Here is a 23,329-nt window from a genome sequence, read left to right as displayed (position 1 = left end):
GCGGACCAGTGTTGCCAAATCAACACTGTTCGCGCGGTGTTTTTTTTATGTCAGCAGGTTGAAGCGACCCCAATAACATGATATTTAGTCCCTGGAATGTGAATTGTATCAGGAGAAAACCGCCAAAAAAAATATGTGTATTTTACCCCCCCGAACGCGATTTTTACTGGGAGACCCCCTCGAAAGCAATTGGGCTATTTTCAGGCTAGTTTTGAGTAGTAATTGGGCGGGTTTTGTAGCGAAAACCTGGCAACCCTGCACCAGACAGAGCTGTCGGCGATTCTTCCTATTGTGAAGTCATGCAGTGTGAAACCCCGTCGCCGATCCATCGTGCAGTGTGAACACAGCAACAACTGAATGCTACCCCAGATAGTCACGCAGTGTGAAAACAACGGCGATCCGACGAGTTTGAAAATCGTGCAGTGTGAACTCGGCATTAGGCTGGCCACAATAAAAGGTCACTCTAAAGTCAGCAAGTGAAGGTGAACTATCCCTTTAAGACAAGCTGGCATGTAAGTCGATACGTCCAACACCAGATAAAACTCATCTCACACTCACAAAATGATTTTGACACCCACATATTTTGACAGCCATTTATTATTTGCCATTAAAACAAGAGAATGGCTTGTTATATGACGCATAGTTTTTTTTTTTAAACGTAAATATAAAATAAAACACTTTTACTTTCAGGACAGCATTAAGAGAAAGTGGCTAATACAGAGATTAAGCTAAACAATAGTTGGAAAAACTGGATTTAAATGTGTGTGGCTAACCATCAGACTCCACAGATCTCTTCCCAGGCATTTCATAGAACATTCCCACCATCTTTCCAGGACAGTGTCTCTTTTGAGTTTTATATTGTCTCTGCTTCCTCAACGCAGTAACAATACTTGTTGTCATAGTTGTGGGCGTAACGGTGAGTTACATGGTGAAATGCCTTGTGTAATCGTATTCTATTGTAGGAATGACAGCTTGCACAAATTTCAGGAAAATCAGAAGATACCTGGAGTTATGAAAGTTAAGGGAAAATGTGTTTTTAAAAAAAAGGTTACTCATGAGCCAACATAAACATTTGTTCATTACAACATAAACAACAAGAATAAATCTACAAGATGCTTGTAGTTTAAGCACACTACTAGGCATACTTGTCTGAATTTATGTTTCTTATGATTTTAAAATCCTTTTGACCAAAAACTGTCCAGCAAAAATGGGAAATTCCTCAAAGTTTAAAAAGCCTCCCAGAATGCAGGGTATGCCAGTAGCCAATAACATTTAAGATAATTTTGATTTCTATAACTTTTTTTTTAACATACATAAACGTATCACATGATCCTTTAGAAATCATTTTAATATGCTGATTTGGTGCTCAAGAAACATTTCTTATAAGAAATGTTTCTTGAGCACCAAATCAGCATATTAAAATGATTTCTAAAGGATCATGTGACACTGAAGACTGGAGTAATGATGCTGAAATTTCAGTTTTGTATCACAGGAATAAAGTACATTTTAATATATATTCAAATAGAAAGCAGTTATTTTAAATTGTAATAATATTTCACAATATTACTGTTTTTACTATATTTTTGATCAAATAAATGCAGCTTGTGTGAGCATTAGAAATGTCTTAAAATTAAACTCTTAAATCTTACCGACCTTAGACTTGAACAATAGTGTATGTGCTTATGCATATAATACTGTACTACAATCTTTTTTTTTTTTTTTAAAGAAAGGATACATATGGACCCCAAGTTCTCCTCCTCCTTCCGCCACTGTCTCGATAATCTTTTTCATTACCTCTGCATGTCTGACAAATAAAATCAAGAGAGCAGCTTTTTAGTTCACTGACTGTAAATGAGAGGTAGATGCATGTAAAGTTTGTATTTACCTGCACGGATGCACAGAGCACATAGCAGGTGGGGGCAGGTGGGGATGATTCTCAATGGTGACCGTCTTTTTAACATGATCCTGGCTGATGTCTTCATACATCTGATCCACCGTTAGAGGCTGTCTGTCCTGAAAATAAGCACAACATGGAGGATTTAAACAAAATGTGTTTTATTTAAGTGATGGGAGTAATGCAGGCCACAATTTTACATCATATCACATGTTGCCTTCACGTCAAAGAATAATAAAGCAAAATCACCTCATCATATCCAAACAGCCATAGTCTTGGGGTCTGGTAATATTTATCATATGTGATGTAAAGATCGTAAGTTCTTGTCTGTAGAATGGCATCTTCCCCCCCAGCCTCGGTTTTACTTAAATCAGCCATTTTACTTGTGTCAAGAGTGGCCTAAACAAAAAATTTAAAAGAACAATTTTGCCAAAGCAAATCCTGTTGTTGAAAACTTGTGTTGAGCATAATTTCTTACTTCATCTGTCTCCAAAAGTCCACTTTCTTCATATTCTGAAATGTGAATAAACAATATCCAATTACCAGTTATGACTGTTATTACCGACTGATAATGCGTCATGAAAACTAAAACAAACATTCAGAGCTACCTTCCATGTCTGCTGCCTCTCCTTCATCATCATCATCATCGCCATCACCATTTCCACTTGCACCCTTCTGCACGTTCATATTCATATTGTCCTTCACATGCATACAAAACAATATATAGTTATATATACACAATATGACTAAAAGAATAGTTCACCCAAAAATTTAAATTTACTCATCCTCAGAGCATCCAAGACGTAGATTTGATGCACAACAGATCTGGAGAAAGTTAGCATTAGATCACTTGCTCACCAATGGATCCTCTGCAGTGAATGGGTGCCGTCAGATTGAGAGTCCAAACTGCTGATTAAAAACCTCACAATAATCCACAAGTAATCCTTCAGTGAAAAGTCCATCCCCTGTTGTCCTCTCACATTAAAATCCTCCGACATATTTCTCTCCAGATTCAAAGATGTCTTAATGATGGAACCGTTTCTTTCAAACACACTGTCATTCTGACGGCACCCATTCACTGCAGAGGATCCATTGGTGAGCAAGTGATGTAATGCTAAACTTCTCCTAATTTGTTGCAATGAAGAAACAAACTCATCTACATCTTGAATGGCCCTGACCCCCTAAACCTAAGGGAGAGTAAATTTTCATTTATGGGTGAACTCTTTCTTTAACAACTTTCAACCAATTCATTCATCATTCCATTCTTGAAGTAGTCAACAAAATGCTGCCTACCTTATTATCCAATGAGATTTCCTGAACTGCTTCTGTCACCCCTGTAACACCTAGTAACACAAAAAGAGTCTCTGAGAATGTCTGTCAGAAATTTAAGCGTGACAAAAACATGCTTTTAACAACCACCTGATACTGTTTGTTCAGATTCTGTTTCATACCAGAGTTATGATAGGTATCCACCCATCCCCCATCTCCATCATCCTCTTCTATAATGGCCTCCAGCTCATCAGAGTACTCCATCTGTTTACAGCGCTTGTAACATGGAACTGAGCCCCAAAACAACCATATTGTGACAATTACAAAACAGCTGTAGCACGATCATCACAGCTTCACACAACACAGCACAGCTGATTTATACTACATTTCAGAAACTGACTAAGGATTTCACTTCCTTTACCATTTCGGGTTAATAGAAACTGCTTGTCTTTGGGCAGATAGGGCTTCACCTTTGCTTCTTCTCCAGATGCCCTAAAAGTAAAGAAAATATATTCTTACTGTAAAAAGCCACAAAAGAGTACGTGCATAAAAAAAGTAAGCTGCAGAATATTACTCATATGAAGTCCTTCCGAAAACTCAAAGCACTACTTGACAGCAGTGAATCTCAACCTTAATAAAATAAAAAGGCATTTTTAATATTATTCTTTACTTACAAATAACAATTTCCATGACTTTTCCAGATCTAGAAATTACACTTTTAAAAATCCCTCATATATCAAGGTTTTCCAACACAATGGGAATTCTGGTGCTTGACTAAAAGCTCATTGAGAGAACAAATTAATTAGGAAATATAACAGTTTACATTGAGATTTGTGTGTTTTAGCTTAGTTTAATGCTTATGTCTTATTTTAAACCATTTTAAGTGATCTTGCGCCCCATCCCCCCAATGGACTCCAACCCCTTGGTGAGAACAACAGGCATAAAGCAAACTACTAAAATATATTACCAGTCCAATGTTTGGACTTGAAATCATGTTTCCTGGGACTTTAAAGACCTTTTTACCTAAAGACTTGAGTTTAAATGCCTGAAATGAATTTTGGTTGTAAAAAGCTGATTTAAAGGGATACTCCACCCCAAAATGAAAATTTTGTCATTAATCACTTACCCCCATGTCGTTCCAAACCCCTAAAAGCTTTGTTCGTCTTCGGAACACAATTGAAGATATTTTGGATGAAAACCGGAAGGCTTGTGACTGTCCCATTGACTGCCAAGTAAATGGTACAGAAAAGTATGAAAGACATTAACAAAAATAACGACTTTATTCAACAATTCGTCTCCTCTGTGTCTCTCCGCATCACCGTTGCGCCATTTCGGAGAATATCCGCTGGACGCAAGCAGCGTACGCTATTCTGTGTCAGCTGATGGACTATTTTGACGATGTCTTTCATACTTTTCTGGACCTTGACAGTGTAATTTACTTGGCAGTCAATGGGACAGTCACAAGCCTCCCGGTTTTCATCCAAAATATCTTCAATTGTGTTCCGAAGACGAACGAAGCTTTTAGGGGTTTGGAACGACATGGGGGTAAGTGATTAATGACAAAATTTTCATTTTGGGGTGGATTATCCCTTTAACACTGTATAATTGCTATAAGATTTTACACATTTGTGTTATTTCATGTCTGTGAAGCCTTTACAATTATTGTAAGATGTCTAAAATATTTATAGTAATAAGAGAGGAGTACATTATATTGCAAACTTTTGATTGGTTCTGTACAATACTCTTTTGCGTGTGTACCTACCAAGCCATATTTTGGGGACAAATTTGTATCCAGAAGTAAGCTAAATCTGACAAAACCTCCCTTTGCAGGCATCATTTGTAAAAACCAATATAAAATACAAAATAAAACTTTTTTTTTTTTATGTAAAGATGCAAAAAGTTTTCTGTTTGGTATAGGTTATAGTATTTATAACTAGTTGTACATGAAACAATAGGAGGCTATAAAATGTTTGCTCGTGTGTGTGTGTGTGTGTGTGTGTTCTTGCCATTTCCATGTGGGGCAGTGATGAACCAGATGATCTCCTGCTGCAACAAACTGCAAAGAACACAAAACATGGTTGTGCCTGAATCATTGTGTGTAAATCCTACTAAATTGAGTATTTCACACCATAACAAAATCAAAATGCACACTCACCTCCTCTGGAGTTATAACCCCAGTTTCTTTAAATTTAGATTCCTGGAAAAGGGAGAAACATGAAAATAATTTATATTTTCTAACTAGTCTTTATATCAGGGTTGAACAATGAAGATGGCCTGGGTGTGAGAGAGCTTTGCCATCTCAAATACCAGCTGACAAACTATCCCTTCCCTTTTTGCTCATTTAAATCTGTCACCAAACTGAAGTTGTGTGAATTAATAGCAGTCATGGGGTTAGGGTAAATTTGATCTACATGTATGGATTTTGCAGACGCTTTTATCCAAAGCGACATACATTGCATTCATTTTATCAGTTCATGCATTCATGTAAATATCATGTCTGTGTAATTTAATGTCATTCATAATACATCCGCTATAGCAAGTTAAAAATCAAATACATTTCAGTTCTAACATTAAAAAAAGCTTACTTTAAATGCGAATCTAATGAGAATCCCATCGTTAACAAGTACTGCTGTTTATCGTTTGACAAACCATTTGACAAAACTTTGAGTGATGTGGCATCTTATGTATCACTCCACCATTTGTATGATCCGAGCTAAATCACATTTCACATTCCACGCAATTCAAAACGTTATCCGTTTATTTTCCTAAAATATATGTTAGTCAGTCAGCAGTGGCGTCTACTGAACTTTGGGTCATCTGACAGGTTGCATGTTTTCTCATGTTGTGACATGCATGCCTGCAGGAACTGATCTCTGCTGACATCAACATAGCACTGGTTGAGTAATTTCTGCTTACAGGTCAATGCTCGAATTTCACACAAGTTATTAAACCCCATATTTAATGCTGCAGCTACTGGATACAGACCGCAAATCATGCTAACACTCCTCGCCTTACCTTCAAAACTGGCGTTAAAAACTCCGCCACTCCCAGAGCAGTGCCTTTCACCGAGTTTATGACGTTCTGCATTCTGTTAGAAGAGTCTCCGAGATAGATTAATTCGCGAATAGATTTAAACGAATTATACTTGACTAACACTGCATACAGAGTCTGACTCTGTTTAAAGAACGTTTAATCGGGCTACACCACATGACCTAAATCATCTGACAAACACTTCCGCATCTCAAATATCGCGATATTACGTGACGCCCATTGGCCAATGCAAGCAAAACGTCTAAAAACTTCAGTGCAGTTAAAGCTTGCAATATATTTATTGTATTTCTGTAGACGTTTTATTTTGTGCATATAGAAAGCCTTGAGAACAAACTTTGAGACGAAAAACAATATAAACGGTTTAGATCGAAATGCAGTCTGTATTTATTTCACAATAATTTTGTATTTATACGAAGAAAATATAAATTAAAATTTGTTCTTCGACCATTTCATAATTCGAATAAATAATAATACTTAAAAATAAGGATGGAATATAATAATTTGTTTTTACATATCGTGAGGGACACAAGACGACATTTTGGTGTAATTACCGATTCCCTCAAACATGAACCAAATAAAATATGGATCCAGTGACCTCTGTACAAGCGTGTTTTTTGTTATTGGCTTTATTATTTGCTCGTGGTTTCAGACCCCACAACAGAGAGGGCAGAACTTAATACAGTTTGCAAGTCAGTAATTGGCCAGCTCCTTCGAAGGTGTTGCTATTCCAGCAATTCCTCCTTGGTTGTTCCCTATGCCACTAATTGATTTACAAATTCACAAAGTAATAAAAAAACCGGAGATGAACATGCCAACTGAAGTAGTAGTTCAACAATATATAAAACAAGAGTATTATTCTGTGTTACAGGTATTTACAGATGGGTCTAAGGAGCCAGAGTCTGGGAGAACAGCAGCAGCAGTTTATATTCCTACTTTTAAAATAAAAATGGCTAAAAGATTATCAGATCATGTGTCAGTTTTTACTACCGAATTATTAGCTATCATACTAGCTCTACAGTGGATCGAAGAAGTTCAACCAGAAAGAACTGTGATATGTACTGACTCAATGGCTGCGCTCACTAGTCTACTAAGTGGTAAATCTGAAGCTCGGCAAGACTTAGTATTTGAAGTTTTACAAAGTTTGTTTAGGATAAGGCAGTTAAGGATAGAGGTACATTTCCTCTGGGTGCCTGCACATGTGGGTGTGGATGGAAATGAGGAAGTAGACTTGCTAGCAAAGAAAGCATTAAATCATACACAAATAGAAATTAAGTTAGCTTTAAGTAAAGCTGAATTCAAGAGAGTGATATCATTTGAAGTAAGTAAGAAATGGCAAAAGTTATGGAATAATGGGTCTAAAGGAAGACATCTTTTCCAGATTCAGGAGTGTGTTGGAAATGAGAGGAAAAGATACGGAAATAGGAAGAAAGATGTCATCTTATCAAGACTAAGAATTGGACATACAGCATTAAACTATAGTCTTTATAAAATAGGTAAGCATGAATCGGGAAAGTGTGACAAATGTGGAGAATTAGAAACAGTGAAACATGTTCTTTTTGAGTGTTCTGCATATGAAAGGGAGAGATTTCAATTAGTTCAAGAATTAGGATGGTTGATAATATTTCTTTAAAAGTATTGTTAGGAAATGGGTCGAGGCAATCAAGAGTGCAAGAATTTTTTTTTAAATACCTGAAAAACACAGGAACAATAGATAGAATCTAGTTTTTTTTCTGTATTTCTTTCTTCCACATCTATGCACACTCCAGATAGGAGTAGGTGGCGGTAATGCACCTTTTTTTCGCTGGTTTGCCAAACCGCCATAAAACACCAGAAGAAAAAGAAGAAAAGTAATTGGCCAAGCGTAGTCACGTGACATGTGTGACGCCACCTGCGGGAATCTTTAATCGTCTTTGGTGGTCCAAAAGCGAATTCCATAATAACGGAAGAACGGAAATATTACAGTATTGAAATCAAGTTAAACGCGCACTACTCTTTTTATGTCTGCAACATCTAAACCCACACCACCTTCTTGTTACGGTGACCTGTATTTTATGAACACAGTTTGTCAAAAGTAAAATACAACGTGCAACTTTACGTGTATCACAAAAACATTTCACCGTAAGTTCCGGTGATACATAAGATTTTAAACTTTCTGAAATGCAACTGAGTTTTTTCTTGTGCAGTTTATATTGAGACTCCAGTGTAAGACAGACCACACACAGACTCACACACACACAGGCTGAGAGAGAGACGGGGAGACGTGAGCCGCCATTGCGGTGGTAACGTTAGTTTCTGAGACTCATCTGCGCCAAACTGTGAATAAAATCACGATACCGACACATCTACTATAAGCGAGATTAAATACCAGCTAAAACAGGGAGGTGAGTTGGTCAGTACCCGTCTTTAAACTAATAACTAATATTTTTCGTACTAACATTGAATGTTGCGTTTAGATAGTGGTCTTTGTTAAATCAGAGTTGTTAGATATCGTTTTATCTAGCTAAAATTGAACCTAACAAACTATTTGATCATTCTCTATACTAAACTAAACTATACTTAAGGTTTTTGTATTGTTTTTACAGTTTGGAGCTTAATACATCAATAATAACGTGAAGAGGAGTGTTATATCAAACTAAACTACATCTCAAGTTCTTATAGTGTTTCATGCAGTTCACTTTAATTTAATGGTAAGATGTTTCGTTTTAATAAAAACTTCAGACCTATTGCTTGGGACAACTTGGTATGTACTGTATAGCATAATAACGAAGAGGCTTTTATGTTGGTAAACGCTTTATTACCTTTTTGTCATCTTTCCTATGTTCAGCTGTACTAACAGAGTGCTGAAAATTGTTATTTTGTACCTTAGCACTTACATTTGCGCTTGATTTAGTAATTGTATTTGTAAAATTATAGAAGAGTTCACTGAAAAGTGAATATAGTCACCCTCATGTTGTTCTAGACCTGGATGAATTTTGTTTCTGCAATACACAACAAAAGGTAATGGGAACTAGAGTGGTTGTGGACCAATATATATATATATTTACATTTAGTCATTTAGCAGACACTTTTATCCAAAGCGACTTACAAATGAGGACAATAGAAGCAATCAAAATCAACAAAAGAGCAATAATATACAAGTGCTATAACAAGTCTCAAAAGAGCAATGATATACAAGTGCTATAACACGTCTCAGTTAGCTTAATGCAGTACACGTAGCAAGGTTTTTAAAATAATATAATAAATAAAAAGAAAACAGACAGAATAGAAAAAGAATAGAGCAAGCTAGTGTTAGAGGTCTTTTTGCTTTTGTTAATTGTATAATAAATTAAAAGAAAACAGATAGAATACAAAAAGGTTAGAAAGCAAGTGTTAGTTTTTTTTTGTGTGTATATATATATATATATATACACACACACACACACACACATATATATATACAGTATAATATATATATATATATATATATTATCATAAAAGTAATCAATTTCTCACATGTACTAGGCTATATGGCATGTTTTATGAACCACATGATTTATCATATGGCTTTAGAAGACTTGGGATTAGGGCTGCAGCTACTGTTATAATAATTTAATCTGTTGATTATGTCTTCTTCAATTACTTGAATAAAAAAAGCCATATTCATTTTCAGTCATTTTTAAAAGTCATTCTACATCCTGCCCAGTGTTGCCCTCTGAACAATGTGTGGATTGAAGGCTATGAAACAAAATATAGTAAATGTATCTATGTAAACTATGCTATTACGAGCACAAAAGTGTTAAAATATAAACATTAAATTCAAAAACCATGTAAAATACCAGTAAATTAAATGAAACGTGTTCAAACATTAGGTAACACTTTATTTTAGGGTCTCTTAACTAGTTACTTATTAGCATGCATATTACTAGAATATTAGCCATTTATTAGTACTAATTAAGCACATATTAATGCCTTATTCTACATGACCTTATTCTACATCCCTAATCCTACCCAATACCTAAACTTAACAAATACCTTACTAACTAATAATAAGCAGCAAATTTGGAATTTATTGAGGGAAAAGTCGTAGTTAATAGTGAATAAGTGTTCCCTATTCAATGTGTTACCAAACATTATAAGTACTATAAACATGTCGTTCCCCTCACTCCACAACAAATCCTTTAAATTTAATGGTATTCAAAACAGAATGGGAACGAAAAATGTAAGTATAAAGCAAACATGCACAAGTCTAAAATAGAATAGCCTTTTATGGTGTTTTTTCTCATCTTTTGAGAAGGACAACTTCAGTCCCCAATTCAGTTTTACTGAATGGACAGGAGCTACTTGGACATTCTGCAAAATATCTCTGTGTTCCACAGAAGAAAAAAAAGATTTTTTTTTTTTAATGACACGAGGAATTCAACAGCTATTTCTGTTTTTAAACTTTCTTAGACGTCTTTGTGAGATGATCAAGCAATGGATCTACAGCCTCTACAAACATATCCCTGGTCTGCATTTGGATGACGTAGCGTGTTTACCATGAACACCAGAAGCAATGAAACCTTACTGGGGAACGCCACAGACGTGAGAGACAGCAGGGCCTGGGTCGTGGAGTCTGTTGTCATATTAGCCATTGCCTTGTTTGTCTGTCTGGGCAATCTGCTCATTGTGTTCACCCTTTATCGGAAGCCCTACCTCTTAACGCCAAGCAATAAGTTTGTCTTCAGCCTGACGCTTTCCAACTTCCTGTTGTCGGTACTGGTGCTGCCGTTTGTCATTGCCAGCTCTCTTAACGGAGAATGGCTGTTTGGTGTCGTATGGTGCAACTTCACAGCACTGTTATATCTGCTCATCAGTTCTGCCAGCATGCTCACACTGGGAGCCATTGCCATCGACAGGTAAGGAGTATTATAAAGAGAATGCATTTGTATCATGCAAACTCACCTTTGGAACTCAATGAGCCAAACACTTCCCAACAACTCTCATTGTTCTATAAATCATTTTTATATGCAGGAGTCTAGATGTTAAACTCTGCATCCTGTAGCTAAAGTACTAATGAATGGTTGCTTTGTTGTCTGGTTGTTTGGCCCCTGCTGCCATGATTTTTAGGCTTGGTATAGCTGCAAACCATTAGAAAACACACTAAAACAGGTTTTTGATAGTATGCATGGCATCTTGATCTAATGCTTTTGTATATTGTAAGGGCTTGTTGTTACGTTATTATTTATTTAATTGCATGTTGTTCCAAACCTAAATGATAGGAACAAAATGAGATATTTTTAATAAATAGTGTTAGTAATATATAGTGATATAGAATAATACAGAAAAAAATAGAATAATGTTCATTTATGACTAATGAATTAAATTGAATACATGTGTTCTTAATCATTATTTCCAACTACATTTTTTAAATATATTTTTCAAGGTTTTTTTTTTTTTTAACAAATATCAAATAATACATTTGAATTATTTCCAAATACATTTTTAAAATATATTTTTCAAGGTTATTTTTTTTTAACAAATATCAAATAATACATATGAATTATTCATTCGTAAATATCATGTTAATTGTTATTGACCAGTCGCACCTCATGACATACCTGAACTAACTTTGCCTTGTCATAAAAAGCTTAAATTATCTGATATTATAAGTCTTGTTGACCTTGTATACATTTTTTTTATGCATTATATTTTTGAAAATCCTGTCATGTCATTGTTACATATTTCAAGTCTTCTAAAGTCATATGATAGCAAACCAGGACAGACCAAAATTTAAATAATCAGTAAAAATCTTCCTCTTTAGGTGCCTTAAGATCATCATTAAATAATTAATTTGAATAAAATTGGTTTACAATTAATTTAAATTAATGTCATGAATGTAACTTTACGTACAGAACGTACAGTTCTTGAAATGTCTAGAATCACAAAATGAATTGTGGTTAATTCTTTTCAACAATCCCAGTTTCTGTTAATCAAGGCAAGACACCACAGGTGAATGGGAAAAAATTGAACTAATTGATATCACCTTACTACAAAGTAAGCATTACCTAAATTAAATATGCACTCAAAAACATAAATTTCCAAAACAACAATCTGAGCATTGGACAAAGCAAGTCAAAGTCACTGAGGGTTTTTTGGATATCTGTTTTTTTATCACATCAAATCCGAAAATATTGTCAACAACCAGGGGAAATTTTGATTTTCACCATGTTTTTAGGAATAACATTAAATAATGTGAATGATAATGATAAATGAACAAAACCTTCAGTAAAAACTTTCAGAATATAGATTGGAATAAAACTAGAAAAACTTGGTACGTAAGTGCTGCTGAAGTAGAGAATTCTGTTTACTTAGTGCAAAAGAAAACACTCATTTTGAGAAAATGGCCTTTAATAAATAAATGGTAATTAAATTTGTTTAATTTTGAGTTGTGTTCATTCAATTAGTCTGAAACAACACATCAAGAAAAGCCAAAATTGCATGATTTTGCGTGAAATAAATTTCAATCATGACAACTCTCGGAAGATTTTAGCATGGTGATGGATATGACAATGTTAATGTATTTGGTCTTGGCGGAATAGATCTGCTACTCTGCTGCTGAATTGCTGCTGCTGTTGGTTATTGCTGTAGTTGTAGATTATTGCTGCTGCTGGTGCAAGCAAGTACAGGAACTTGCTACTGCTAATGCATATGGCGATACGGTGCCGTGAGTATTTAAGACATGCTGCTGCTGCACAAATAGCATATTAAAATAACCCGTAGCTGATCTATACAGGTGGAGCTGGGGAAGGTGAAGGGTTTCAGAGAAACTCTGCAGGAATCTCAAGTGAATGCTAGCCAGCCATATAAATGGCAGTAAGTAAGCTCATTGGCTGCATATGCAGCATGAACCAATCAGCTTGTGCCAAGTCGTTTAACTCTCTGAATATCATCAGTTACGTTAACAACCCGTCAGCCTGCGCCATCTAGAGTTTCATGACTGAACTATATATTTATTTAAAAACCACTGCTGTAGATAAAACCGCTGTCAGGTTTGATATCATTGACACTGTTCACAACACATGCAAAAGCTGTTTGATTTTATTGACATAATTGTTCATTTTAGGTCAGAGTTAGAACAAATCGATATCTAAAACTGTTTTGTGTTCTATCAGGTACTATGCTGTGCTGTTCCCGATGGTCTACCCTATCAAGATCACGGGGAATCGTGCAGCAGTGGCCATTGTCTACCTGTGGCTGCATTCTCTGGTGGGCTGCCTGCCTCCTCTGTTTGGCTGGTCCACATTTGAGTTTGACCATTTCAAGAAGACATGCACCGTAGCCTGGTATCATGATGTCAGCTACACTGTATTCTGGGTTGTGTGGTGCTGCCTGGTTCCACTGTTTGCTATGCTGGTGTGCTACGGTCTCATCTTCCGTGTGGCACGGCACAAAGCTCGCAAGGTGCACTGCGGGACGGTTGTGGTAGTTCAGGAGCCCCCCTCTTCCAATAGGAACGGACGAAAGAACTCCACCGCCTCGGTTTCTTCCATCGGGAGCCGTAGAGGTTTGATCTACGCTGGAAGCCAGTGTAAAGCCCTGGTCACCATTTTTGTGGTGGTCGGCACCTTCTTGATGACGTGGGGTCCGTATGTGGTAGTGATCTGCACCGAGGCGGTATGGGGGCGAGGAAGTGTGTCACCCGGACTGGAGACGATGGTGACCTGGCTGTCGTTCATCAGTGCTGCCTGTCATCCTCTCATATATGGGCTGTGGAATAAAACTGTAAGGAAGGAGCTGCTTGGCATGGGCTGTGGTGACCGCCATTACCGGGAATCATTCATTAGTCGCCACAGGAAGTCCCGCCTCTTTAGCATCTCCAACCGAATCACAGGTGAATTTTTACCCCAGTTGTTTGAATAAGGAGTTTGCACATAATTTCATGGTCATGTGTGGTTATATGTCTTAGGCCATTAGTATTTTCACCAACAAAAAATGGTTTTAAGCCAGTTATTCCTATCTTTTGCTATAGTAAAAAATGAGGTCATTTTTATAAATTCAACTATTATTTTCTCTTGTGAACAACATGTAAACATCGTTTATGTGAAGAGAGAGAGAGAGAGCGATATATATATCACAGAAGGAATGCCATTCCATTTCAAATTATGGTTAAAGAATACCCATTTTTGCAAACCCATTTTTTTTCTGTGGATTAACTACTAATTGTTCACCTCAAGACTAGCAATGTGTGTGCTAACAAATTAAATAGTTTCAATTTTGATTTCATGTGGACTTTAAATAGACATCTTTGTGTTGCAGATCTTGGTATGTCTCCACATCTGACGGCCATGTTGGCTGGTGGAGGCCAGCTTTTAGGTGCTGGCAGCAGCACAGGAGACACTGGCTTCAGTTTTTCCCAGGACTCAGGTGTGTGTAGATAAAATTGTACATTTACACAATCATTTTTATGTATTTGAAAGAACTCGCTTGTGCTCACCAAGGCTGTTAAAATATGATTTCTATTTTAAAAGTATTTTATTTCTGTGATGCAAAGCTGAATTTTCAGCATAATTCTAATATGATGATTTACTGCTCAAGAAACATTTCTTATTATTGCAATATATAAATTCTCTAATGGATAGAAAGTTAAATATATCATTTATTTGCAACAGAAATATATAGTAACTTTTGTAAATGTATGTACTGTCACTTTTGATCAATTTCATGCATCCTTATAAAAGCATTTCTTTTAAAAAATAAAAAATCTTACCCCAAACTTTATATGCATATATATTTGAGGGTATCTTAAAAAACAACTCGGTTATTTCCTAAAGTGTTTTGTTTTGTAATGGTCACCCCGCAGGTACAGATATCATGTTGCTGGATAACAGTTCTGAGGGAGCAGAGAGCTCACACTACAGTGCTTTAGTCAACAAGCGCAGGAGTTCAGTGATGTTTGAGGACCAGGTGGAACAGCAGTCTAAAGGTATAGTCAACTACCTCTGGCAAATAAGAGTAATTAATGACAGAATTTTCATTTTTGGGTGAACTAACCCTTTAAAGGACAGAATTTCACAAAACTCTGCTGCACCTGTCACCTTTGTTTGTATAGCGCTTTATACAATACTGGTTGTGTCATAGCAGTTTTACAGTGTCAAACAGGAAAATAGTTTGTCAGTAATGCAAGAAGACAATATTTGTCCAGCTAAATCCTGAAATCCAACTTCACGTGACTGAAATAAAATGGTTTGTAAAAGTTTTTTGGAACATTCCAGTTTCAATACAAGCTAAGTTCAATTGACAGCATTTGTGCATATTGATTACCACAAATATAAATAAAAAAAAGAAAGAAAAATCTGGTTTACAGTGAGACATTAAAATACTTACTGTGAAATTATAGCCACAAAACGTAGATACGATAATAGATTTAAGTGTAAATCCATTTCCTGTCCTATTTCTCACTGTTCCTATTAAATAAACATCTAATAATGTATTAATTTCTTATTTCTAATTCTGTACTTTATTTCTAGCAGGTGAGGATCAGTCTCAGTGCCTGGTGAAGGCGGAGATACACCAGGTGATTGACAGCTTTGCGTCCAGTATGGCGAAAGCAATCGAGAACGATGCCAAATTTCTGCTGTTCGCTACAGAGTCTCTAGCTGACAGTGTTTCATCGTGTCAACTCACACAGAGGAGCTCACGCGACCCGGATGGACCGAGGATCCGTCTGGAGAGCGTCGATGAGGGAATCGTTAACGATGACAAGGTTGAAGACGACGAGGATGAAATCGAGGAAATATGTGCATAAATAAATCTGCACATAGGTGATGTCTGTCTGATTTTGGTCTGTAACTTTCTCAATGAAGCACAAATTCTGATTATGTTTCTATGACTATCATACATATTGCAAAGATGCCATAAGGATATATATATATATATATATATATAAATATATATATATATATATAAAATAAATATATTGTAGAAACTTAATTTTCTGTAAAGCTGCTTTGCAACAATTGTTATCGTGAAAAGCGCTATACAAATAAACTTGAATTGATTTGAATATATATATATATATATACGTATATAAAGCTCAAAACAAGTCATTTTTAGCTCTTCAAGCAAAAGAGCTCTCTTTTCAGTTACATTTCCAACTAATTTAAACAATTTACGTATATACTATATAGGGCAGACTGGGGCTAGTTGTCACACTTATCACTCCAGTCAATATTTCTCAGAATAGGTTTATGAAAGACAATTTCTATTTAGGAACATACTATTAAGTCTTATCCACAAAAAAAGTATATTCTCAGGAAAAATTTGTGGGCATCTTATCACACTACATGGGGTAAGTTGTCACAATGAGAACCTGCCATTAAATAGCATTTGAACTGTTTAATAACAATTGTTATTAGTGAGCAGTTTCAAAACATTATTTTTGCCAACAGACAGTGAAATTAATACAAATGGATGAACTACATTCATAACGTGCACGTGACAACTTGCCCTGACCTTTTTTTTCTTTTCTTTTTTTTTGACCTAAAACAGTTCAATTTCAGTTCAGTTTTGTGTTTAGAACTGTATTTACATACTTCTCTGCTTTTAAAATACTGTGTATTACTTTGTCACATTTTTATGTCATATAAGTCACACATGGCCAGTCTTGCCTATTTGAATACAATTATACAACTATGAATAATGTTTAGACCTGGCAAAAATTATGAACCACTATCCATTATGAGTGCAAAGCGGTGCTGTTTTCAAGCACTGAGCTTATAACATTGTAAAACTACACTGACAATATTTAGTCTTCCATTCAATTCACAATATTTAGTCTTCCATTCAATTCACACGGGGTCATGATACTCACATTTGATGTTTCTACAGTGAAAAAAAATATGTATTAATCTTATTCTTTAAATACTCCAGATATGCAGGTGGAAATTGTTTTATTATCTTTTGTCTTTATATTGCATTTCAAGCTGTAAACATTTTGTAATTTAGTATTCCTTTTTAAAAACATTTAAATTATTCTTTTAAAAAACACTTATTGCTCATTTTATTTTATATCATAATTGTCTTTCTGATAATAAACAGCACTTGTATTTCTAAGTCTGTTTCTCACAGTGGTCTGTATGTAAAGGTGTCTAATGATTAGTGTCTGCTGAACATCTGTGAGGATCTCAGCCAACACTGGTGCAGCATAAGAAGAACGTGCAAACTAAAAAACAGAGGGCACAGAAAAGAGAAAAGGGACAGCATTCCCTGTTTTCAGTGTTTAAGAAAAAAAATTCAGTGTTCAAAAATCATTTTCGTAATCAGTATTTTTCTTGCTTTACAGGAAAATATCTTTTAAAAATGCAAAACCGCGTACGAATTTAAGACTTTCAGAGAATATATCTTGCTTGGTTTTATTTTTCTAACCCTTTTAGCTAATTGATTTTTGATGTATGCATAAATCTAACCAAATTCAGTGAGGTTTATGTTTAAAACAACAAAAAGCAATTTGTCAAATCAAGTTGCATTGTACTGCATTGCATTATATGTTTTGCCCTCACAATAAAAACTACAGAGTGTTGATCATAAAACTAAGACATTATTGGGAGATATAGAATAACTGATATTTATATGCATTTTATGTAAGTGGTCTGCTATACTGATCTTGATTTACATTACAAGCTATCAGAATTTCATCTTACTTTTTGGACATATAAATATCAGCAACTGCACCAAATTGTGTATTTTTGTTCAATTTGGGCCTCTGAATAAATCTGAGATGGTTTTTCCTCCTTGAATATGATATGAGCTCCATATTCTCCTATATCATACTAAATTACACAAAAACCTGATGCATCAAATATGATTCTCTCTCTCTCTATATATATATATATAAAATAAAATAAAATAAAAATTTGGATTTTGTCTAAAGGTTCAATAACGTGTTCCATTTAAAAATGTCAGGCTTTACAGGGTTAAGAATGTGAATGCCACTAATGTCACACAAGCATATCTGTAAAGATACTACTCTAAAAATACATAAGGATAACAATGTACCTTGTGAAGTAAATGACCGGGGATCCGCTGTGTCTTGTGCGTGGGTCAGTGGCTCTGCACTAGGCTCTACTTGTGCTGGTTCAGAAGCGGTACTTCCTGACAAACAAAAAAAAATAGAGTATGTTTGACCTCAGATTTTTAAACTGATACTTTATAACAATGAGAATTCAAGGCAGAGGAAAGCAGCATGAGTCTCACTTCTTGTGCGTGAGTGGGGTTGATCTCTGTTATTCTGCGCTTCCTCGTACCACCTGGAAAACATGTCTGACATTCTCTGCATCAGCGATGCACTGCAGCTGGACTCTCCTGATCAAGACAAAGAAACATTTCACATCACAGAAGACATTATTGTGACTAGAGGTGTGAATCTTCACTCGCCTCACGATTCGATTGGATGCACGGATCTGTTACGCATCAGATGTTTTTCCCCAACAGTTAACCAAATGTTCACTTAAGACATAACAGATTATGTTTGCGTGAATACTCGCCAAGAGAGATATTTTAAAATACTGTAATTCTGTGTGCATGTGTATATCGGGATCACATGCTGTCTGAGAGGAGTCTTTGTGCGCATGCTTCGGATGTATCAGTCAGTGCAAGTAAGATCCTTTTTATGGCTTATTGCTCTTAATAACTCTTTTAACATCAATCAAGTCCACAATTTCCCACAAATTCAGTTAATTTACTTGAGTGATCCAATCGCTCACTGGAGGGGAAGACTAACACTGACATAATAATTCAGTTTGTTGCATAAGAATTCAGAACACTTGGAATATAGCACACAAGTCATACAAACCCTGTTTATGATATTTTTATGGTGCTTTATGCAAGCTCCAATTCATTCATTTTAAGTGCATAGTGAGTAGAACGACTAGCAATTATTCAAACTTTCTTTTTTGTGTTCCACAGAAGAAAGCATGTCATAGCATGTCATGGGTAAGTAAATATTAGAGAATTTCATTTTTGTATCACATGATATACAATCTTTTATACAGTTTACTGTGTTTAGTTTTGAGGGTATTCCAAACATGTGACATGAGTTGATGTGCCTCTTACCATCTCGCTCCCTCTCGCTCTCTGGGTGTGCACGAGGTCCTGTGTCTGACCAATCACCTGTCATTCTGAGACGCTTCACAGGAGGGTGCAGCAGCTGAAGGTGACATCAACAGTCAGTCAGTCAACACACACCAACTGCCACACTGACAATGACCCTCTAAGTGTATTTACACAGCGGAGTTAAGGCTGCTCTGTACCAGCTCAAAATTCACTGTAAAGACATGACGCCGCATAAAAGCCAGACCAAATTATGCCGGCTCTGAGCCATCTCAGCAGCTAGTAGTATACAGTTGTAACTGCATTTATGCCACCTCTGAGCAGCATTAAACAGTCTGTGTAAAGCAGTGGTTCTCAATCTTTTTTTGGTCACGCCCCCTTTTAAACCTTCTTTAAAGGGGTCCTATTATGCTTTTTCACTTTTTCAACTTTAGTTAATCTGTAATGTTGCTGTTTGAGCACAAAAAAGATCTGTAAAGTTACAACAATGTTTTTCGAACAACCTAGTATGAGAGCCTGTTCTAGTACACCCCCAAAACAAAATCAAGTCTTTGTAAAAGAGCATAATAGGACCCCTTTAAAAACAACCAATCACAACATGACACATTGACTAAGGGAGCACATGGCAAGAAACATGAGGGCAAGGGAATCACGTGACATACCAGGAAACGTAACCATGACTAAACTACAAAATAAAAGACATGAAAACATGAGCATGAAACAAAACCCAAAAACCAACGTGACACAGTTCTGATTTTTTTTCTCAGGAATCTGAGTTTACGTCTTGCGATTTTGACTTTTTACTCTGAATTCTGAGTTTACATCTCGCAATTAATTTTTGTTTCTGCCACAGAATAAAAAATAAAAAAGGTAACTGCGCCTTTTCATTTCACAACTACAAGTTTATATCGTACAATTAAGAAAAAAGTCAGAATTGTGGGATAAAAACTGCTATAAAAAAATCGACGCGTTTCAGAAAGGCGGGGCATAGAGGAGAAACAATAATGTACAGTATGTGGAAAATAATGTGTTTTTTGAACCTTAAACCGCATAAACACATTTCATTACACCAAATACACAAAATAATGTTCTTTTTAGCAGCATCATATGACCCCTTTAAATAATCATGCTTGCCACCTTGGTTTCTTGAAACGCACTATATAGGCTAGGCCTAACTCAATAATCATCTAACTATCCATAATCATCATTATTTTATATTTATTTTACACTATATATTTCATTATGCATTATATTTTTATTTATTTAAATGTATATTACATGTCAAACCCTCAGATTTAAACATTCTCATACAGTGATTGTTATGGATTATATTCTTAATATGACTAGGCTACTTTATCATAGGCAGATTTCAGGAGCCCTGGACCCGCTCCAGCCAGCTAAAGTGTTCCCTTTAAAACCAAACATGCATCAGCGGCCAACCATCATTGTTTAAAGGGCTCTTCCCGTTTTCCTTTCCTGGAATATTCAATTATCTGGCTCTTATTTAATAAAATACAGCCTTAAAATGATCGATCTCAACATGAAGCTGCCCATATTCCTCCCCAGCACTCCAATCCCTGTTACACTGACATTTACGCACCATTTACTCACAGCACATGCTGCTCCTCGGCCACATTTAGGGCTTCATTTAATGCCATTTCCTCTTTAAAGGCTTGGAAAACCTTCTTTCTGAAGCAAATTTTGTGGAAAAGAAACATTGTCCGTTATGTTCATTGTGATGGCAGGATGAATCAAACACAATGAGGGAATTAGGATGGTGGAGTCAGTGAAGAAACCATAATTAGTCTGATCTTACTGTCTTCATTCTTTCATGGAACTTCATTCTCATTCCATTCTGAGGCTTCTGAGACCCTTAACTGAAATTCAAGGTGCTTCCATGCTGGATAAGATGACAAAAAGACATGCAGAAACACACACAGTTACATAAAATATTTCTTTGCAAAAGAGCAGTTTTAGTGAAGGAGCTTCATTTGGAGGAAAGAAACGCTTCAGTAACCACATCACAGTTCACCTGTGTGCTCTGACAGCTACACACACACACACACACACACGTGTGTCTTATTAAAGGTGACTTTGGTCTCGTCAAGCAAGAAAAGAAGAAATAAGGACATAACAAAACTCTAGAAACCTTTTCATTTTCCTCAGCACTTTTGTTCTTAAACGTGTCACTGTATAAATGGGAAACTTTCATCCTACATATCTCAGAGTGAGGCATGATGTGGATGAAGTTTTTAATATCCATGTGACAACAGCAATTGATATTTCATTAAAATGAATGTAAGCAATGGTCCTGGAATGTCCCATGACACATGGGCGTATATGAAATAAAACAAGATGTGCAGACGGACACTGCATGACCTGCTCTGCCTCACAGCACTGATGAGAGAAATATTATCCAGATCAGTCAAGATTATATCAGAGCTGACACTCGCTTACACGTCCTCACACGCAGGACACAAATGATGACTTTGAGACTTCTGTGACTTTGAGGCTCTTTTGGAACAGCTTTCCTCTGTCTGTGTGTGTGGCGAGTGACCTGAAGTCACTGAGAAGAGAAGGTGCAGCGGTGTGGAGCTTCTGCTGCTGTCAGAAATGAGAAATGCTCTGTCTGTCCTTCTCAATCCATTATGTCATGTCCATTCTCCATATGTGTCTTACCTTCAAGTAGAGACACAGCACAATAACATTTTAGAAGACATCACTCTTGTCAGTGCAAACTGAGGGGAGATGAACAGTTTTATTGCATTGATCTTCACTTAAGAGAGAAACAATGTTTTGACTTGTGTTTCTAAATCTCTGAAGAATTAGTCTTATTTTTTATCTTTTTCTGCTGGAGGCATCATGACGCATCAGTTTGATATGAAGAGCAAAAAATTTAATATAAATAAAGAAAATTGCATGTGGATTGCTGAGACTCTAAAGCCATCAGCATGATGTCTAAAATGGGTAATTAATACCACAACAAACATGATAAGTGCATTAGCGGTCCTGAGTGGTGTCTTTAGATGGAGTTTGATTGGCATAATAAATGAAGTCAATCAAGTCAGATCAGATTGGTCTAATCAATCTTGAATTAATCACTACTGAGAATCTCATCCCACTCAAAAGGGAAAATCTTGCACAATATATTGGAGTAGTACTGTGCACTCTCTCGTTGCATATTATTCAAAAACACAACTGATTATTATAGAAATGATCAAGGTTCACATATAGAAAACACCTTAGGTTGTTTGTCTTCAGGAATATCCGAACATTTTTGTAACTCTCAGTGTTTCCTCAGTAATTTGCAGTCTTTGATGTATGGTTGTCTGTTGAAGTTAGCGAGGCAAGGCTGACATAACAAGCTTTTTCATTCTCAAAGATACACTCCAGAACGCTCTGCCTCATGAATGCATGCCTGGGCTCAGTGAAAAGGTTTCTCTTTGAAGAATTCCCTCAGGAAAGGAAACGTCAATGTGTTTTTTACCGATAATGATTTATAGGGATTCATTCTCAACCTTCTGGCAGCTCACCTTGTCTGCTGTGGCCTTAATCTTCTAAAACTCCTGTAAACTTAAAACTGTTTAGAGTTTGGAGCTTGTTAAGGACAGAGTGTTATTATTTTTTCAGGTGGTCAGACTTGTCAATTTTGTGTAGTGCATGATAACATTTCAGCTCTCAGTCTTATCTATCTATCTATCTATCTATCTATCTATATGGTTTTTGTAAACTTTATAGTTTTAAACCCAATATTCTATTTAATTAAAGCTTGTCTTTAGAGACAGCTACTTTTTGTTCCAACGCAGGCCTGTTGTTTTGAGCTGTCCATGGTGCTGAAATGCTGCCAGGTTGACAGCTAGAAATTTACAAATTGTAAACTTAAGTTTATATTGTCAGTATTTTTTTAACTATCATAGATTAATGGATGATTGCATGTGTATGCAATTCAAGACTGAAATGAAACAACTGCCTTGTTGCACTGTGGCAAACTGGTTCCTTGAGCATGTGTCTGAACAAATCTTGTTTGTTTTTTAATTCCACAGACGGTGG

General features: G+C 36.0%; 2 protein-coding genes across 6 annotated transcripts; one reads left to right on the top strand and one right to left on the bottom strand.

The window, feature by feature from the left end:
* Positions 1-579: 579 nt before the first annotated feature.
* atg3 (autophagy related 3) lies at positions 580-6,394 on the bottom strand. Of its 2 annotated transcripts, XM_016518556.1 has the most exons (12): positions 6,179-6,394; positions 5,319-5,360; positions 5,170-5,219; positions 3,585-3,655; positions 3,346-3,453; positions 3,188-3,237; positions 2,503-2,593; positions 2,373-2,407; positions 2,144-2,293; positions 1,886-2,013; positions 1,736-1,804; positions 580-1,003 (listed from the first exon to the last, which is right to left on the bottom strand). In XM_016518556.1, exons 1-12 carry the CDS (start codon positions 6,248-6,250, stop codon positions 922-924), a joined length of 948 nt encoding a protein of 315 aa, XP_016374042.1. In that variant the 5' UTR covers positions 6,251-6,394; the 3' UTR covers positions 580-921. The 2 variants fall into 2 exon arrangements, with proteins under 2 accessions (XP_016374042.1, XP_016374043.1); XM_016518557.1 differs by lacking the exon at positions 5,319-5,360.
* Positions 6,395-8,107: 1,713 nt separating this feature from the next.
* gpr161a (G protein-coupled receptor 161a) lies at positions 8,108-16,079 on the top strand. 4 transcript variants are annotated; one of them, XM_016518518.1, is made up of 8 exons: positions 8,108-8,332; positions 8,398-8,595; positions 10,643-11,088; positions 13,345-14,063; positions 14,489-14,596; positions 15,033-15,155; positions 15,700-15,746; positions 15,861-16,079. In XM_016518518.1, exons 3-8 carry the CDS (start codon positions 10,730-10,732, stop codon positions 15,975-15,977), a joined length of 1,473 nt encoding a protein of 490 aa, XP_016374004.1. In that variant the 5' UTR covers positions 8,108-8,332; positions 8,398-8,595; positions 10,643-10,729; the 3' UTR covers positions 15,978-16,079. The 4 variants fall into 4 exon arrangements, with proteins under 4 accessions (XP_016374004.1, XP_016374003.1, XP_016374001.1 ...); XM_016518517.1 differs by having other exon boundaries at positions 15,703-16,079; XM_016518515.1 differs by having other exon boundaries at positions 15,700-16,079.
* Positions 16,080-23,329: the final 7,250 nt, after the last annotated feature.

This window comes from Sinocyclocheilus rhinocerous, unplaced genomic scaffold, assembly GCF_001515625.1.
Source record: "Sinocyclocheilus rhinocerous isolate Xijiao unplaced genomic scaffold, SAMN03320098_v1.1 scaffold1982, whole genome shotgun sequence".
In the NCBI taxonomy this organism is placed as follows: Eukaryota; Metazoa; Chordata; class Actinopteri; order Cypriniformes; family Cyprinidae; genus Sinocyclocheilus; species Sinocyclocheilus rhinocerous.
Note: the sequence above shows the minus strand (reverse complement) of the source record. Positions and strands in the feature narration are given on the sequence as shown.

Coding starts and splice junctions, on each gene's coding strand:
- atg3 (XM_016518556.1), bottom strand. CDS start 6,250: ATGCAGAACGTCATAAACTCGGTGAAAGGCACTGCTCTGGGAGTGGCG. Junction 5,220..5,318: donor GGGTTATAACTCCAGAGGAG/GTGAGTGTGCAT, acceptor TGTTCTTTGCAG/TTTGTTGCAGCAGGAGATCA. Junction 2,294..2,372: donor GACTTTTGGAGACAGATGAA/GTAAGAAATTAT, acceptor TTTTTTGTTTAG/GCCACTCTTGACACAAGTAA.
- gpr161a (XM_016518515.1), top strand. CDS start 10,730: ATGAACACCAGAAGCAATGAAACCTTACTGGGGAACGCCACAGACGTG. Junction 11,089..13,344: donor GGAGCCATTGCCATCGACAG/GTAAGGAGTATT, acceptor GTGTTCTATCAG/GTACTATGCTGTGCTGTTCC. Junction 15,156..15,699: donor GGTGGAACAGCAGTCTAAAG/GTATAGTCAACT, acceptor CTTTATTTCTAG/CAGGTGAGGATCAGTCTCAG.